The sequence below is a fragment of the Oratosquilla oratoria genome, chromosome 30 (genome assembly GCF_046742065.1).
Source record: "Oratosquilla oratoria isolate Oo_2021 chromosome 30, ASM4674206v1, whole genome shotgun sequence".
In the NCBI taxonomy this organism is placed as follows: Eukaryota; Metazoa; Arthropoda; class Malacostraca; order Stomatopoda; family Squillidae; genus Oratosquilla; species Oratosquilla oratoria.
Window position 1 is genome coordinate 43693236 of NC_134806.1, and position 20777 is coordinate 43714012.

The following is a 20777-nucleotide window of genomic DNA, read 5'->3' on the forward strand; positions in this document are numbered from 1 at the left end:
AAACTCCCACAATGAAGTATATAAGAACATCTTTGCCTCTGCGAGTAAGGTGGATCTCATCAGAAGCGTAAAGATCATGACGCCTGGGAAAGAGATACAAATGATCAAGTTGTATTCCACTTGCGTGCACAATCTATTCTTGGATTCATTTGCCTTACCTCCTATCATTGGAGTTTCTATTCAATCGTCTACACATACAAGTGACACAGCTTGAGAAATATGTAGGTAACGCCGATTTTCCTGAGATAAGAGACGGTCTCATTGAACTGTTAGTGATACATCGTCAAGCTCCGGCCTTAGCTGGGGAACGACTGGGAATTACGGATTGTGTTGTCTGTAGCATTGATCTTAAACCAGGGATGCGCACGTTGCCTCATTCTTTGTGAAGGTGTCATACAAGAGTCTCGTTCCTTGTGGAACTCTCCCGCTCCTTGTTGTGCCCAAGAGGAGTGGATCGTTTCGCCCTGTTGTGGATTATGGGCGTGTCAGCGATGTCACAGTTCTAGATCATTACCCTTTTGCCTGTGTTGTGATCTACAGTCCATAAGTGAGGTAAGGTTATGGTAGCGTGGAGGTAGGGCTAAAAAGTTGTGAAGTATGAGAAATCGTTGCCAGCGGCCATACAGCTATGAACACACCGCTTCTTTTTATATCATATTTTTATTTCATCAAATTATTTTATAGTACATACATACAAGCTTTCACATTTTTTTATTCTATCAAATTATTTTGATACAATGCAATACATACAAGGACACGTGGACTGCTTACATGGGTGGAAATCCCGTCTTAGTCTCATGTAATATATAACATAGATATAATAGCCTGTCACTACCTTCTTGCAAGAGGTAGGTAGAAAAAAGGGTAGAAGCCTTTGTATAACAAAAATATTGATTATAGATACGAGCCCTGGAGTTCGAGTGTATTACCAAGATGACATTCCTTTGTAACCTAAATGAGAATTATGCAGACCCGAGATTATTCCAAGTAAACAATACTGCCTGTTGTGGATTATGGGCGTGTCAGCGATATCACAGTTCCAGATCATTACCCCTTGCCTGTGCTGTGTGATGTACAGTCCATAAGTAGCGTGGAAGTAGGGATAAAAAATTGTGAAGTATGAAAAATCGTTGCCAGCAGCCATACAACTATGAACACACCGCTTCTTTTTTATATCATATTTTTATTTCATCAAATTATTTTATATAGTACATACATACAAACTTTCACATTTTTTATTCTATAAAATTATTTTGATACAGTACAATACATACATACATGGACACGTGGACTGCCTACATGGGTGGAATTCCCGTCTTAGTCTCATGTAAAATATAATATACATATAATAACCTGTCACTACCTTCTTGCAAGAGGTAGGTAGAAAAGAGGGTAGAACCCTTTGTGTAACAAAAATATTGATCATAGATACGAGCCCGGGGAGTTCGCGTGTATTGCCGAGATGACATTCCTTTGTAACCTAAGTGAGAATTATGCAGACCCGAAGATTATTCCAAGTAAACAATAATGCCGTAAAGACTTGAAACAAAGAATCTGGTGTAACGGTGGAGAATGTTCGTCGGTCACGTATGCTAAGCTCTCGGGGGGGGGGGGGGGTTCCCACATTTTCATTCTCCCGAACAGAAGTGAGTCGCCATATCCATAAGTGTGGATCACAAGGGGGGGGGGGAGTGGGAACACTTATAGTATGGATACAGCTTCCTCCAAGCTATAACTTATCGCCATCCCATCACTCAACACTTTCAACGGCTTCGTCCATCCCTTGTATATCACCAATCCTAATTGAATTACTAACATAGGGCATTCCTAATTATCTATATTTCCGGTGTTATGGGATTATTCCAACTCTCCAAGTTTCCCCCATTTAAAAATGCTGAATTTTGGTCAGTTCCCAGTATAAAACCCCGCCTTCACGGACGAGTAGATACCCAAGTTTGGGACACGCCATCCTTTCCCGCTATAACCTGGAGGATGCGTTACGGGTGAAAACAGGGTTATTCAGTTTGTATGGGAACGGCACATACCGAGTAAGTAGACATGACAATTGGGAGTAAACTGTACTCCTTACGTCTGATTATATCTAAGATTCCTGACATGTTCCCTAGAACACATAAACATAAATGCTAGAATCAGAAGGGCCGCCATTTTACCCAATGCTATTTCAAACTATCCTTATTTTAGGAAGCTTCCTCCCACAGGTCACACCGTAAAAGGTGACGTTTGAGAAAAAAATCGTGAAAAATATTTATTTACACAGGTCACACTGGAATGTCTTCTCTCCTGTATGGGTAATCATGTGACGTTGGAAAACACCCTTACGTGAAAAAGCTTTACTGCAAAGGTAATCATGTGACGTTTGAGATGACCCTTTCGTGAGAAAGCAGAATCACACATGTCACACTGCAATGGCTCCTCTCCTGTGTGATGTTTGAGATGACCCTTTTGTGAGAGAGCAGAATCACACATGTCACACTGGAATGGCTCCTCTCCTGTGGGAGGGCGCCCAAAATACCTCCGGCCAAAATTCCACACCCAAAATACCTCAAAAAATGCCCAAAATACCTCCATGCATATTATGCTGTTTGTACTGGTTAAGGTTATAATCTTAAATTGTCAAGTTTATTGGAATAATTATAACTTGCGGAATGAAGATTTAGATGAATTACAACAATGGTCTGAAAAGTGGCTAATGAAATTTAACACAAGTAAATGCACGGTAATACACATAGGTAAAAATAAGGGTAAGTACGATTACAAGTTATTTGGAAATTTGTTAACAAAAGTGAGTAGTGAAAAAGATCTCGGTGTAATTATCAGTAACGATCTCAAATCATCCATGCAAATGATAAGTGTTATGATAAGGACATTTGGGAATGATATTGTAAACAATATGTAGAGTATAGAATCCTATAGAAAGTATCATTAGAGGACTTTTTCATTCAGGATTAAGGTAGTATGGTAGATCAAAGGAATAATCAATTCTATATAAAAAAAATTAATCAAAGGAATCGGACAAAACAATTGACCAAAGGAATAATTAATTTTCTGTATTTTTTTTTATAAAAGGAATCAGACAAAACAATACGACTTCAGTTCACATGTTCACCCATAGGTAATTGTTTAATAAATTGGATACAATGGTCCTTAAAATCAGAAGTTAAATCAAATAATGTATTTTACCTTATATCAGTACCTGATTGCCATTTGTAATGGCATTTAGTATACTATTGGCATATAGTAATTGGAGTCAGAGGTATCTTATCATATTTTATTTATTTATCTATATACTTATTCTATTTTATTTTTATTTTTGAAAATCGGCTTAATTACTATATGCCATTACAGATGGCGACCAGGTACTGATATAGGATTCTATATTCTACGTATTGTTTACAATATCATTCCAAAATGTCCTTATCATATCACTTATCAAATGCATGGAGATATTATGGGTGGTTGAGGAGGTATTTTGGGTGTGGGATTTTGGCTGGAGGTATTTTGGGCGGAGGTATTATGTCATGGATCCTCTCCTGTGTGGGTCATCATGTGATGTTTGAGATGATCCTTTCGGGAGAAAGCAGAATCACACATGTCACATTGGAATGGCTCCTTTCCTGTGTGGGTCGTCATGTGACGTTTGAGATGGCCCTTTTGTGAGAAAGCAGAATCACAAAGGTCACACGGAAATGGCTTCTTTCCTGTGTGGGTCATCATGTGACGTTCGAGATCTCCTTTTCGTGAGAAAGCAGAATCACAAAGGTCACACTGAAATGGCTTCTCTCCTGTGTGGGTCATCATGTGATATTTGAGATGGCCCTTTTGTGAAAAGGCATAATCACACATGGCACACTGAAATGGCCTCTCTCCTGTGTGGGTCATCATGTGACGTTTGAGATCTCCCTCTCGTGAGAAAGCATGATCACAAAGGTCACACTGAAATGGCTTCTCTCCTGTGTGGGTCATCATGTGACGTTTGAGAAGACTCGGTCGTGAGAAAGCAGAATCACACACGGCACACTGAAATGGATTCTGTCCTGTGTGGGTCGTCATGTGACGTTTGCGATCTCCCTTTCGTGAGAAAGCATAATCACAAAGGTCACACTGAAATGGCTTCTCTCCTGTGTGGGTCATCATGTGATGTTTGAGATGGCCCTTTTGTGAAAAGGCATAATCACACATGGCACACTGAAATGGCTTCTCTCCTGTGTGGGTCATCATGTGACGTTTGAGATCTCCCTCTCGTGAGAAAGCATAATTACAAAGGTCACACTGAAATGGCTTCTCTCCTGTGTGTGTCATCGTGTGACGTTTGAGATGACTCGGTCGTGAGAAAGCAGAATCACACACGGCACACTGAAATGGATTCTGTCCTGTGTGGGTCGTCATGTGACGTTTGAGATCTCCCTTTCGTGAGAAAGCATAATCACAAAGGCCACACGGAAATGGCTTCTCTCCTGTGTGGGTCATCACGTGATATTTGAGATGGCCCTTTTGTGAGAAAGCAGAATCACACAGGCCACACGGAAATGGCTTCTCTCCTGTGTGGGTCGTCATGTGACGTTCGAGATCTCCCTTTCGTGAGAAAGCAGAACCACACAGGTCACACGGAAATGGCTTCTCTCCTGTGTGGGTCATCATATGATGTTTGAGATGGCACTTTTGTGAGAAAGCAGAATCACACATGTCACACTGAAATGGCTTCTCTCCTCTGTGGGTCATCATGTGACGCTTGAGAACTTCCTTTCGTGAGAAAGCACAATCACACATGTCACACTGAAATGGCTTCTCTCCTGTGTGGGTCGTCATGTGACGCTTGAGCTGACTCGGTCGTGAGAAAGCAGAATCACACATGGCACACTGAAATGGATTCTCTCCTGTGTGGGTCACCATGTGACGTATGAGATCACACTGGAAAGGCTTCTCCGCTATGTGGGTCATCATGTGGTATATATGTGGTAATGCATTAATGAGAAAACTGCATAAAACAGGTCACACTAGAAAATCTCTTTGTTGTATGACAAGTACATGGAATCGATGGATAACTTGCCCACATAAATATTGATAGTTACCTTTCTGAAAAAGAAATGTAATCATAAGATTGGGATTACCTTTTTGATATTTGTAATAGTAGGATTGTGGGTGTTTTGTACAAACCATATTATACATGGCATCTATCATAAGGGGATATTTCACCTAAAAAACAGTAAATTTATTACGAAAATCACTCGTGAAAATGGGATGTTTGCACATTACATCCACACCAATTACATTGTCCCAGCCCACTACCCACACTATTCGCCAAAAACCGCCACTGTTAACATTGGTCACTGATTACTTAGTTGGTCATGTCAATACATACACTATATCAATATCATACAGTGGAAACACCAAAAATGGTCAACTGGTCATCATAGCGTTGTCTGTTTTGACCCATCCATAATATTTCACAACAATGTAAACAAACATGCGGTTGCCAGTTGTAACTCTACATCTGGCCACTGCTCACTCCATGTAGCAGTTGGAACTGTTGACAATATAAAAACCAACAGACCCTTTCCTCCTATAAAGGGGATGACAGAGTCAAAACATACTTTTCGCCCATCCCAAACACATAACACATCCCTGGCGAAGTCCCACCCCAACATCAAATAACTCGCTTTTTCCATTTCTAATTCAAAGGATTACATAGGGGAAGCATGTCGACATGAGACCTTTTGTTCCATAGCTCGGTCGGATGTGAAAAAACTATAATGATGAATCAATAATTGAAAATAATAAAAATAATTGGGTAAAATTAAATTATAAACAATCAGGTAATTAGTACATAATAATAAATGGACAGATAAATAATAATAAAAAAATTGAGAAATAATAACCAATCGTGTGAAAATGTTGTCACTTTTAATGTTGTCAATTCCCTTTAGAATCTTAGACCTGTATCAAGTCACCCGAGTCTAAGCTTTTTTAGAGAAAATAGATTAATATATTTTAATTGATTTTCGTATGTTTTATTTTTGATATTTGGAATCAGTTTTGTGGCTTGCCGTTGTACTTTTTCCAATCTGTCAATGTCTTTAATGAAAGTCGGTGACCATAAGGAAACGAAATATTCCAATTGTGGTTGAAGTCATGAGACCGCGCAATCAGTCCTAGAATCTTATTTGCTTTCTCAGAGGCTGAAATACACTGTTTACATTGTTTGAGATCGTTACAGATAATTACCCCGAGATCCTTCTCACTTTCCACTTTTGATAACGAGTTTCCAAATAACTTATAAGCGTACTTACTGTTATTTTTATGTGCATAACCTTGCATTTACTTGTGTTACATTTCATTGGCCACTTTTGAAACAATTAGTTTAAGTGATAATTTGCCGTTCCGCGCAGTTTTGTATCATCAGAAAATTTGGAGACAATAGATTTCAGTCTGTGGTCTATATCATTGTGTTCGGTGGGTCACATCAGAAGCAGAAAGACCATGACACCTAGAAGAGAGAAAGCAAGTATCAAGAAAGTGGTATCCTAGTTGCGTGAACAACTGTGATATCCTTTCATTATTATTTTTCGATAATGTGTGATATATGCCATATTTTTAAATAATAAAAAATTATTGAATTGAAATAATCATTGTTTTATCAGATTAATAAACTTCCCAGATTTTTATAGTTGATCATGTAGTGACCGAACGGTCCGTGGCCGAAATGTCAGTGGCCAAAATGTCCTAGTCTCAATTATCCGGTCCGAAACGCCCGGGGTCATATAAATGATGTAGACCACGGACTAAAATCTACTGTTTCCAAATTTGCTGATGGTACAAAACTGTGCGGAATGTCAGATGGTCTTTAAACCAATTAGAAATTCAAGAAAATTTAGATAAATTACAGCAATGGTCTGAAAAGTGGTTAATGAAATTTAACACAAGTAAATGCACATAGGTGAAAAAATAACAGTAAGTACGATTACAAGTTATTTGGATATTCGTTAACAAAAGTGGATAGTGACAAGGATCTCGGCGTAATTATCAGCATCGATCTCAAATCATCTAAGCAGTGTATTCCAGCCTCTGAAACAGCAAAAAAGATTCTAGTACTGATTACACAATCTTTTGACTTCAAAAGCCCATCATTAACAAGCTATATAAATAATGAGTTCGTCCACATTTGGAATATGCTGTTTCCGTATGGTCACCGAATCTCATAAAGACATTGACAGATTGGAAAAAGTACAACGGCGAGCCACAAAACTGATTCCAAATATCAAAAATAAATAATACGAAAATCGACTAAAACATAAGTAGACTCCGAGGTGACTTGATACAGGTCTTTAAGATTTTTAAAAGGAATTGACATCAAAAGTGACAAAATTTTCACACTAAATGAGAATCAGACAAGGGACAATGGTCTCAAACTGTCTGGAAATAGATTTAATTTGGAAGTGGGTATAAACAACTTTGCCAACCAAGAATGGAATAAACTTCCTGCAGAGGCAGTGCAATGTAGTTAAGTTTGAAGCTTCAAGAATCATTTAAACACCTAGGCAAGATGCTTTAATATATTTTTTATATTTTGTTATCATTTGTCTGTTTGTTTATTGTTGCTTTATATTATTTACCTATTATTTAACTATACCTATGCATTTATGTATTTTATTCATTTACATTATCATATTTTTTATGTTAATTTACATTATCATATTTTATATTTGTTAATTTACAGTCAGTTTTTATTTACATTATTATAGTTTTTATTTATTCATTTACACTATCATATCTTTATGTATTCATTTAATTATTATAGTTTTTATTTATTCATTTACATTATTATAGTTTTTATTCATTCATTTGCGTTATCATGGTTTTTATTTATTCATTTACATTATAGTTTTTAATGATTCATTTCTTTATTTATAATTTTTGTTATTTTTTGCATCCGACATAGATATGAACCGAAAGGTCTACTGTCGGCATGCTCCGCCTTTGTAATCCTTTGTTTAGTAGTGATTATCTTCATACTATCTAATAGTGGTTGCACTGACGTCACAACTCATCGGCTAACCCGGATGAGCGGCCATATTGGAGATATTGGGGTGTAAACAAACAGATCAGACGTGTATGTAACAGGCAAATCTTTTTGGTTACATATACATCTCAGTCATGGCAAAATGGAATATTTCGAAAGTAAAATTGAAAGATATTGTGATGGGCTTAATAAGGAGGAGAGGGCGAGGTATGAGAAGAAATTAGCACTTATTTATGGGGAAGATCCGTATGAAATAGATGATGCAGCGTGGTCTGTCGATGATTCATTGCTACCTGCAATTACCTACCCTGACATAGTGACCTATTTGGTGTTTTCACCGAGTCCTTACACATCTGAGGATTTGAAGAACTTCAAAGCACTTGATGCGTACAACCACTTTGTGAGTGGTTGGGTCAGGGATAGGACAACGTGCATTTTAAACAACAGATGCCTGGTCAAAGCAAAGGTGAGGCAATTACTCTTAATTAAATTTCATGAGAATTTTAGTTGGGCCTAAGTTCAGTTTATATAGCCAGGACTGGCAGGAGTTAGATCTATAAGCCAAATCAGGTGACTAATGTTGGCAATGTATATGCTAGGATTATAGTCTAATTGCAGGTTTACGCAACATATTTAACCAGCAAACCTGTTAACATTTACTTTTAATAGACAAATAGTAAAACTACTTTCATTGAATTTCAGATAGATAAAAAATATCTTCTTGTTAATTATTTGGGCTAATTCTGAATTTTAACTGCCTTGAATTGTTTTATTTTGTATCTATTATTATTATTATAAGTGCATGTGACCCAGTGTGTAATTGTAAGTGCCTAACATAAGAGTAACTTGGCTTAAACAATAAAAGTAAATATTTGATTGTTATTAGGCCTTATAATAAATATTACATATTTTCAAGCCTGAAGCTCTGTAAAAAGATTATACAATTATACATGGTAATGTATTGTATTAGTGAACTTATGAAAAATATCACGTCTTGAGCTATATAAAGACTTATCTCGAGTCTGAGGTATTGCAGTCTTAATCTATATACATAAAATATGGGTCAGGCATAGTAAAAAAATAAAATGGTCTAGAAAGATGAAACTGAAAAATGTCAGGTTTAAATACTAACAGCAGCAGACATAAAGAACTAGATTTTAGTGTACCTACTTCCTAGGCCTAGTATCAAGGTTATATAATCATCTATTTATAACCTTGGCTAGTACTAATTGCCTGTCCTCATCTGTTCAGATTCAGTGACAGCTAGGCCCTACACCATATTTATTGTCCGGACATGTTTTAATTAATAGGCCATAGCCTGACCACAATTCAAACCTAATTTATAAGTTATGAACAAACCCATTTTAATAATAGACCTGGGCCTAATTACCAGAAATAAAGTGAGCTGAACAGATTCTAATATTGTCCAAATTCTTTCCATCAAAGTTCTGCTGCAAGCTCGCCGACCATAAGCGTCGTCGATCTTCACAAAGCTTTTCCCATATCAAACCTTGATTTTTAATAACTTTAGGGAGTCTGTAAAACTGCATTTCTCTCTATTTGACATATGGCATCCCACAACACTACAGCAATTCACCATTGTTATTTAAATTTATCGCGAAAGACACAATGAATAAATGACATGTGAGCACGTTAAACAGGCCAGGCAAGCACGTTTGTTTACACGCCAAAGCCTCCAATATGGCCGGTTTCCGGTTTGGTGACGTCACGCGAAAGGCCTCTATACTGACAGGTCTAAGTTATGGTAACATAAACCACTGATCAACTTACAACACTGAATGACCATCTTCAAGATCCTGGCATATATATATATATATGCTGGTAGATTGTGACAAGTTGATAAAGGTGGAAAAAGAAGTCACGGGTCTAGTTCCGAGTTCCTGAGTATATTCCTGACCGGTTTCGCTCTATGCTTCTTCAGAGGAAGCAGAGAGCGAAATCGGTCAGGAATATACTCAGGAACTCTGAACTAGACCCGTGACCTTTTTTTCCACCTTCATCAACATATATATATATATATATATATATATATATATATGTTACAACTGAGTCATTATCAAAGGACGTCTGATATAGGCTCATTTGCTCGGGATTAAAACAGTCCTCCACTTTGATTCCTACTCAGCACTGAGTTGGAAGTACGTTCATACATATATTTAATTAAATCAAGTTAAAATTAAGTTCCTATGTAAATGCTTATGTATTTTAGTTTAGTGTAAATTATGTTATTTTATTTTGTTGCAGAGAAATTAAAATTTTGGGATAAAAAAAATATATATATATATATATAGACTGACCAGTAGTCAGTCTTTTAGTTTATTGGAAATTATATTTGTTGTTGTTATTATTATCATTATTATTTTATTACAAAGGATTACAAAGGTCGGATGCGAAAATCATAATTATAATAAAATAATGAATAAAAACTATAATAATGTAAATAACAAATAAAATACATAAATAAATGCATAGGTATAGTTAAATAATAAACAAACAGGTAAATAGTAAATAATAATAAATTGACATATAACTAATAATAAATGAAAATCAGACAAATGATAACAAAACAAAAACAAATAATATAAAATAAATTATAATCATTACAGCATCTTGCTTAGGTGTTTATCAAAATTATTCTTAAAGCTTCGAACTGAACTACATTGCACTACTTGTGCAGGAAGTTTATTCCATTCATTAACTACACGGTTGGCAAATTTGTTTCTACTTAATTCCAAATTGAATCTATTTCCGGACAGTTTGAGACCCTTGTTTCTTGTCTGATTCTCATTCAATGTGAAAAATTTGTCACTTTTGATGTTGTCAATTCCCTTTAGAATCTTAAAGACCTCTATCAAGTCACCTCTAAGTCTACACTTTTTTAGGGAAAACAGATTCATATGTTTTAGTCGATTTTCGTATGATTTATTTTTGATATTTGGAATCAGTTTTGTGGCTCGCCGTTGTACTTTTTCCAGTCTGTCAATGTCTTTAATGAGATTCGGTGACCATACGGAAACAGCATATTCCAAATGTGGACGAACTAACGATTTATATAGCTTGTTAATGAGTGATGGACTTTTGAAATCAAAAGATCGCGCAATCAGTCCTAGAATCTTATTTGCTTTCTCAGAGGCTGAAATACATTGCTTGGATGATTTGAGATCGTTACTGATAATTACGCAGAGATCTTTTTCACTATCCACTTTTGTTAACGAATTTTCCAAAATAACTTGTAATCGTGCTTACTGTTATTTTTACCTATGCGCATTACTTTGCATTTACTTGCGTTAAATTTCATTAGCCACTTTTCAGACCATTGCTGTGGGTAAAGTAAGGTGATGAGATGTACAAGTGGAGAATATGGAGGCAAATTGTAAGTATTAAGGGAGAAAGACTAGAGGAAGTGGACAGTTTTAGATACTTGGGTGCAAATGTGGCGGGAAAGGGATGAGTGGAGGTAGAATATAGACTGAGAAAAGCAAGTAAATACCTTGGTGGATTAAAGTGTAATGAGGAACAGACATTTGTGAATGGATGCTAAAAGGAGATTGTATAAAGGAGTGATTGTGCTGACACCACTGTATGAGACAGACACATGGAACATAAGAGAGGAAGAGAAGAGTGAATATATTTGATGAGATGCCTGAGAAATATAATAGGGGTTACTAGGTTGGATAGAGTGAGAAACAAGGAAGTGAGGAGGAGAGCGAGGGTGGAAAGGGAATTGGAAGATAGGGTTGATGAAAGAGTATTGGGATGGTTTGGACACATGGAAAGAATGAGTGAAGAGAGATTATTATAAGAGGTGTGGAAGGCAGAAGTGGAAGGAGTGACCATGAGGGGGCAACCAAGGATGAGATGAATGGATAGGGTAAAAGGGAAATTGGGAAAGAGAGGAATATCTGTTGAGAAAGGGAGATGACAGAAGATAGGGTTGAATGGAGAATGGTTCTGTATGGATGATGCTGTGATGCATGGGAGTGGGTGGAGGATGGGGGGTGAGGGAGTATGTGTGAATGATATTATTATGCAGCTCAAAGGTATTTTCCCCCATCTTTTTTTCTGCATGAGGGGGCAGAGTGGGGGGGTCACCAATAAAATGAAGTGGCGTTGCTGTGTCTTGCTGTACTGCTTCTGACCAAGGGCAGTGAGCAAGATGCAGGAATGACCCATCATCCATGAGGAGCCAAGATAAGAGGGAGGGGGGTGAATGGGAGTGGAGTATGTGGGGATGGAATGGGTGGGAGTGGATTTTATACCTTTGTTTTTTGGCTACTTCCCTTCTAAGGGGGAAATAGCCATTGGTATATGTATTTCATGCTTATATTAAAGCCATAAAAGAATGAAATGGATATATAGCATGATGACAAGAATAAATCAAGTTTTTAAAGCCATTAGAATTGTGTGATTACAAATGAAGCCTCAAATCAGAGTATGATTTAAGTAATATGAAGTCATTACACAAAGTATGAAAAGTGGAACAACTGTAATTTCTTTTATTCTTAATTTTATTATTATTTTATTACCATTATTTCTTTTTCTGGTGGGAAATAATCACTCCTCAGTGTGGACCCTAATGAATTTCCTAAAAAAGGAAGACAATAAGGTGGCCAATAATTGCACAGGACGCAACTGGCCACCCTCTACAAAAACATCAAAGAGATGGGAGTAAAATAATTTTCAAAACTGGAATCCTTAGCAAGTACCAGTTTCAACATTCAATGAAATCCAATCAACCTGTAGCATCATGAATCTTAATGTCACCAACTCAATTTATTTTAACATTACCGGTATATGTACGGTTTTCTTTTTTGTATAGGAAAAATAAAAGACGTGCAAAATATGTAATTGTTTGTGTTCTATATATGGATTATGTCTTGTGGCATTCTGTCTGGATACCAGTTGGAAGATGTGGTATACCAGGAAGGAATCAAAGGGGAGAGAAATTATTAGAAAATGTGTGTGGAGCAAGAGATGGTGGTTGGAAAGGACACCCTCCAAAACATTAGGTTAGGTATTTATCGATCCCCCAAGAATGTACTGACCCTTTGTATATTCGCTTTGACTGCCATGGGTCGATATCAACCACTTTGAAGACCTCTGGTCTTTCTAGTGCCTGACAAGCATGTATCATGTCACTGCTGTCAATAGTTTTCCTCTACTGCCATTTAAACTTAATGCCTAGGGAATCCATAAACTTCATCCTGTGACAGAAACACAGACTTTGTTATGAATAGAAGGTTCTCCTGGCAAATTTTTTGCTTGACACTGCAACTTCTGGCCATTCAATAGTTCATACTACCCAAAGATATTACTACATACCTCTCCTGATCATCATGTCCTGATGTTAGATATCAGTTTTATTGACATTTATGGGATGTCAGCCAAGACAATTACTTAGCGCAGTTTGTATAAAATACACATGGTAAATAGGATCCACAATGCAATTATGTTCTAACCATGAATAAAATCACAATGAACATTTGGACTCATGTCACACCTGACTTCAGATAATGTTATTTTACTGGTCTACAAGATCTTCCCTCAATGAACTTGAGGTAAATTAGGTGAAAAACAAAACAAAACAAAAAAACATTGTATTATCCAAAGGTACATTGCATTCAGGAGTATTAATCCTAACATTCGGAAAACACCCAATAGGCAATTTTTCCCCAACAGTTTTCCTGTTGATTTGACCTCATCAGGTGTTCCATTTCAATTGGAAATCACTTGTCTGTACTAAACCCCCACCCCCATCTGGGGACTGCATTAGGAAATAAGTATTGCGATTTAGATAAGCATGCAAAGCCAGTGATTAATGAGAGATATGACAACATTGGTCAAATAAATGATAAATCAAGCACAGTATTCTCCTATTCTGACCATATCTAACCTACCCAGTCTCTCCCTCATGGAGAATAGATTTTTCAATGTTTACCCCGCCTGGGGTATTGGCTGCACCCCATCGTATTGGCTGCATGTTATTGTGGCAAAGTAGCATGCGGTTGATACTTTAGTGTCTATATGGGGCGCCCCTATGGACCAGAGCCATACATCATTTTGTCTGTGATAGAGGAAAACTCTTGTTCATAGAGAAATGATGACACTTTTATACTATGACTATCCCTCCGTTATGCTGTCCCCCAACTCCTTGTTACTGTCCTGTACCATTTCTCTGAATATTCATTTCCTTTTTTTCGCTGACCCTGTGGTGGGGGAAGAGAATGCTACCACCAAGTCTTTCCACTTGAGTCGTAAAAGGCGACAAAAAACGGGACGGGGATGGGATTAGGAGTCCTACTACCTGTAGCCCCAAAAGGGGACATTCCTAAAAAAAGAAGAAAAGGCATAAGAGGGTCTGGGAGTTTTCCAACCAGTATCCTAAGGTTTGGGTCTTTTAATGTGCGTGGATGTGGTACAGATGAGAGTAAAAGGGAAGAGATAGGCAGTATGTTTGTGAGAAGAAAGATGGATGTGCTGGCTTTGAGTGAAACTAAAATGAAAGGAAAGGGCAACTGTGAGTTTGGGAGTGTAGCTGGGAGGTACTCAGGAGTGAAGAGGGGACGAGGGAGAGAAGGGGTGGCTATACTAGTAAGTGAAGAGATAAGTAAGTGGGTAGTGGAGTGGAGGGAGGTTTCATCAAGGTTGATGTGGATGAAGGTGAAGCTGGGAAGGGAGATGTGGGTTTTTGTAAGTGCGTATGGAACTGGTAGTGAGAAGAACGTAGAGGAAAGGGAGGCTTTTTGGGTAGATATAAATGAGTGCATAGAGGGATTAGGGAGAAATGTCAATGTAGTTGTATTGGGAGACCTTCATGGTAGGGAAGGAAAGGAAGTTCCAGGTAAAAATCATAGTGGAGAAATGATGGTGGAGATGTGTCTTGAAAGAGACTTGATGATATCAAGTACAGTGTTTAGGAAGAAAGTCAAGCATAAGTACACATGGGAGAGGGTGGTGGATGGAAGGGTGGCAAATAGAGCGTTAATGGACTATATAGTGGTGACCAGGAGTATGGTAGGAAGAGTTAAGGATGTACATGTTTTGAGGGGAGAGAGTGGGGGAATATCAGGTCATTTTCTGGTGGAAGGTAAATAGAGAGTGGAGAATAGCTGGAGAAAGGAAAAGGGCAGAAGGTAGGGAGGTACTTAGAGTGAACTGCTGAAATGAGGAAAAAAGGAGAGTGAGTATAAGAAGAAGCTGAAAGAGGAGTGGGAGGGAGTAAAGGATAGAGTAGAACTAGGAATGGAGGAGGAATGGGGATGGTTCAAGGAGGGAGTGATAACATGTGCAAAGATGGTGTGTGGAACAAGGAGGGCAGGAGGAAATAGAAGGAAGGGTAGTGAGCAGTGGGATGAGGAAGCAAAGAAATGTGTAGAAGAGAAGAAACAGGCATTCATATACAGTATTGGCTGCAAATAAGGACGAGGGAATCGTATCAGAGATACAAAGTAAAGAGAAAGGAAGTTAAGCATAAAATAAAGGAAGCAAAGAAGAGAGCAGATGTGAAATGGGGTTAGAGAGTGACAGAAGATTTTGAAAGCAATAAAAAGATGTTTTGGAAGGAAATTAAGAGAAAGACGAGGCGAATCAAGTAGAGAAGAAAAGGTAAAAGGTGCAGATGGAGAGATGATAATGGAAGAGAAGGCAGAGTATTTTAGGGAGTTGCTAAATGTGAAGGAGGATAGGGAGGGAAAGGTAGTTGCAGTGGGAAGTGCTAAGAAAATGAGAGTGATGAGTGAGGAAAATGAAGGAGAAATAGGGAAGGATGAAGTGAAAGCAGCTGTTAAGATGATGAGAGCAGGTAAGGCACCTGGTCTGGATGGATGCCATCGAGAATGTCTGAAGAAAGGAGGTACAGTTATGGTGGACTGTCTGGTGAGGTTATTTAATGTTTATTTAAGAGTGGGTAGAGTGCCAGAGGACTGGAGGAGTGCCTGTATAGTTCCGCTTTACAAGGGAAAGGTGGACAAGTGTGAGTGTAGTAGTTTCAGAGGGATCAGCTTGTTGAGTGTAGTTGGGAAGGCTTATGGGAGGGTCTTGATTGAGAGGATTAGGAGAGGAACAGAGGGAGTAATTGGTGAGGAGCAGTGTGGGTTTAGGACAGGTAGGTGTTGTGTAGATCAGATTTTTGTGGTAAGACAGATATGTGAGAAAGCTATAGGAAAAGGTAAGGATGTATTTTGGGCTTTTATGGATCTGGAAAAGGCTTATGACAGGGTAGACAGGAAGGCACTGTGGGAGGTATTGCAGATATATGGGATAAGAGGAAAGTTGTTAAAAGCATTCAAGAGAGTAGTAGAGCTTGTGTTAGGATTAGAAATGTAGAGTGAATGGTTTGAGGTAAAGGTGGGACTTCGTCAGGGATGTGTTATGTCACCCTGGCTGTTCAATCTTTACATGTATGGGGTGGTGCGAGAGGTGAATGCAAGGGTAATGGGTCAGGGGTTGGAGATGATTAAAGAAAATGGAGAAAAGTGGGAGGTGAGCCAGTTGTTGTTTGCTGACAACACTGCACTTGTGGCAGGATCAGAGGAGGGATTGAGGACTTTAGTGATAGAGTTTGAGGTGTGTGAAAGAAGGAAGCTGAAGATCAATGTGGGTAAAAGTAAGGTGATGAGATGTACAAGGGGAGAGAGTGACAGTAGGCTGGAAGTGAGCATTAAGGGTGAAAGACTGGAGAAAGTGGATAGTTTTAGATACTTGGGTGCGAATGTGGCAGGAAAGGGAGGAGTGGGGGTGGAGGTAGAATGTAGATTGAGAGAAGCGAGTAAATGCCTTGCTGGATTGAAAAGTGTAATGAGAAATAGACAGCTGGGAATGGATGCTAAGAGGAGGTTATATGAAGGAGTGATTGTGCCAACAGCATTGTACGGGGCAGAAACATGGAACATGAGAGAGGAAGAGAGAAGGAGTTTGAACGTGTTTGAGATGAAATGTCTAAGAAGTATGATAGGGGTTACTCGGCTGGATAGAGTGAGAAATGAGGAGATGAGGAGGAGAACAGGGGTGGAAAGAAAACTGGGAGATAGGGTTGATGAAAGAGTATTAGGATGGGTTGGACACATGGAAAGAATGAGTGAAGAAAGATTAGTAAAAGAAGTGAGGAAGGCAGAGTTTGAAGGAGTGAATATGAGGGGCCGTGCCAGGATGAGATGGATGGATGGATGGGGTGTAAGGGGCACAAAAGAGAGGAATGTCTGTGGGGGAAGGACGGGAGAGGACAGAAGATAGGGGTGAATAGAGAGGGGTTGTGTATACATGATGCTGTGATGTGTGAGGGGGAGTGGGTGGGGGATGGGGGGTGAGGAAGTATGTATGAGAAAAAATTTGACACAGCCCAAAGGGATTTCTCCCTGTCTTCTCCTTTTCTGCATGAGGGGATAGAGAGGGGGGGGGGGTCGCCAAATTTATAAAGCGGTCTTGCTGTGGATGTGCTGTGTCTTGTGACACTACTTCTGACCCAGGGCAGTGGACAGGATGCAGGGCTGACCCGTCATCCAGGAGGTGCCAAGGTAAGAGGGAGGGAGGAGGGTGGAGGGGAGTGGAATATATAGGAAATGGAATGGGTGGGAGTGGTTTCTATGCCTTTTTCTTTTTGGCTACCTCCCATGTAGGAGGAAAAAGCCTTTGGTATATGTATGTATGTATTTGAGACCAGATAATTTTATACAAGATAATTTTCATTCTCTTCCATACATATATATTTTTTACAATAATGTATAGTAATGATTCTACATAATCTTAAGTATTCACAAAGATGCTTGCCAGTCTGCAACCCTTCCCTATATCATCTGCTAGCCCATGTTTATATACAATAAATTCATAGTAATGTCGGCAACGATTTTTAAAACACTAAGACGAGCATCTTTACAGTTACCAAGAATTAGGTTAGGTTACATTATGTTAAATCTCAAGGCTGCAATTTTTACCTGCATCATTTACTAGCTTTTATCATTCTGAGTATTTTCAACCCCAGATATAAGTACCACAAATCTATAGTAACATCAGTGGTGATTTGAAAAAATGACAAGCAAACATCTTTACATATACCTAATTCTACACTAAGTCAAAATGTTTATTTACAACTTGGAATTGTTCTAAAACATCAGTATATACTGATAACTACTAACTAGTACTTAAAGGGGGGGTCCTACTAAATGCTGTCCAGCCGTCCAATTCTAAATTAAGACATCTTTTTTTCATCATAATGCCTTTAAATGGTGTATTCTTCAATTCACTGCAAGTATACCTAATTTCAGCAAGTTTGGTTGAAGATTGATAAAGTTATCTGCACCGATACCTACAAAACCCAAACAAGGATGATTTTTGTTCAAATGCACAATTCTATATATATGGTTGCATTATTTGACATATCTTTTTTTATAATGTGTGACTTACATGTAATTTGATCAAAGAGAAGTCACGTTTCTAGCCTCTGCAAAATTACCCACCACACTACGCATACCGTCCGACTCACTAAATACCGACAAAACCTGAACAAGGATAGTTTTTGCTCAAATGCACAATTTTATATAAAAAGTTAGCATATGGTTGCATCATTTCAACTATTTTCTTTCAAATGAGTGATTTCCATGTAATATGATCAAAGAGAAGTTACATTTTTATCCTCTGCAAAATTACCAACCACAGCTACGATTCGTCCAGCCCCCCATCTATTATTACTAGTGGTATGGATAAATTATTTAAAGTATTTTCCTTAAAATGTGTTATTTTCATGTAATTTGACCAAAGAGACATTATGTTTTAGCCTCTACAAAATGACCAACCACAGCTACAAATAACGTAACAAATTAGCATGTTTGCATTATTTGACCTATTTTCTTTAGGATGTGTAATTCCCATGTAATTTGATCAAAGAGAAGTTATGTTTTTATCCTCTGCAAAATTACCGACCACAGCTACAATTCGTCCAGCCCGACATCTATGATCACTGGTGGTATGGATCAAACTAAACTCTATTAAGTTTCTTACTGTTATTTTATTAGTGTAATAGATTGCATATAGTTGAATTATTTAAACTATTTTCTTTAAAATGTGTGATTTTCATGTAATTTGACCAAAGAGACGTTATGTTTTAGCCTCTGCAATATGACCGACCACAGCTACGAATACCATAACAAATTAGCATATGGTTGCATTATTTGAGGTATTTTCTTTGAAATGTGTGATTTTCATGTAATTTGATGAAAGAGAAGTTACGTTTTTATCCTCTGCAAAATTACCGACCACAGCTATGATTCGTCCAGCCTGCCATCTATAATCATTGTGTGTAGGACAGTTGCTCACCGGACAAGTGACAAATAGGACATTTGCTCACCAAAATAGTTGAAATAATGCAACTACATCCTATTTTTTTTATATAAAATAGTGCATTTGAGCAAAAACCGTCCTTGTTCAGGTTTTGTATACTGAAATTAGGTATACTTGCTGTAAATTGAAGAATACACCATTTAGAGGCATTATGATAAAAGATGGCTTAATTTAGAATTGGACGACTCTGGCTGGCATTTAGTAGGACCGCTTTTAGGGCTATTAATATTAGACATGCTTTCTTTGAATTTGGGTATCCCAACCCAAAACAAAATTTAACGTCCCTGCAGACAGCCCCCCATACAATTCTTGAAATGCTGGTTTTCTTTCAACAGAGCAATATCTCATTTCGGACAATTTATAGTTTAACCCAACCAATGATTTTGATATGTAGCTAATGTGTTTCTGTAGAGAAATATTGTGATATGAACGATGGTGTACATCATTTCCGTCGCAAATGCGTACTTTTCAAGTAATTAAATATTAAATTTATGCACTCTTGAGTGATCATATAATAAATGCATAAAACCCCAGGAGCTCATCAATGCGATACCGTTAGAAAGTCTACTAGTTTGTAAATTTGTCTATAGTAATTGCACGTCTGGTGTGAGAGAATGTAAACACTAAAGAAGCATGTGGTAATTCGCCTTCATTCTGTCTACGAATTTGGTAGCGGCGATTGGAACCCATGAAAAACCAGACCACATCTAGTTCTACCAAACTTTTATGTGGCTGCACACTAGGCATTTCTCAATAATATACTAGCTTGTGGTACTTGCTTTGCTATCAAACTCTTGCGTACCTGTCACATAGGGAGTGTTTTGCTTGATGATTTTTTGGCTGGCAGCAAAGGAAAACAATAGCAAAGCTTGCGGCTTTGTTATCGTTTATGTTTACAGTGGGTCTAACTGAGGTAGTCAAATGAAAATCAAAACGTTTTCATATTGCTTTTAATGTTTTAATAAGAGTATAGTGATATTTAAAGATAATAAATAAAGATATAATGCATAACCAATAATATGCAATTCTATCTATATTCTATACACAAACCGCAGGAATTGTGGCTCATTTTTACACTCACCTGACTAGCAAAAATTGCCGTAGGTGTCGACACGGTTGCCAGATTGGGCTACTTTTGAAAGCTCGGCGCGACTTAAATTTGAGTTTTGCGACTTGCGACATTTTGGGCTACTTTTAAAGTAAGTTGGGCTACTAATAAGACTGGAAGTTATTATTTCTGCATTCATGAAGACTAATAGAGTAATGATTATTTCTGCATTCAGGAAGTAATTTTGGCATATTTTTGGCGACAGTTGACATTTTTTCTTGGTAAAAACAACCAGGCAACCATAGTCCGATATGAGACCGCTACGTAGGATGACAATTA

At 37.9% G+C, this 20777-nt stretch overlaps 1 protein-coding gene across 1 annotated transcript; it reads right to left on the reverse strand.

Annotated features, from left to right (window-relative positions):
* Positions 1-641: 641 nt before the first annotated feature.
* LOC143041120 (uncharacterized) lies at positions 642-20287 on the reverse strand. The gene is made up of 2 exons (XM_076212860.1): positions 20193-20287; positions 642-5094 (listed from the first exon to the last, which is right to left on the reverse strand). The coding sequence occupies exon 2, from the start codon at positions 4960-4962 to the stop codon at positions 3538-3540; it is 1425 nt and encodes a 474-aa protein (XP_076068975.1). The 5' UTR covers positions 4963-5094; positions 20193-20287; the 3' UTR covers positions 642-3537.
* Between the last annotated feature and the right edge of the window lie 490 nt (positions 20288-20777).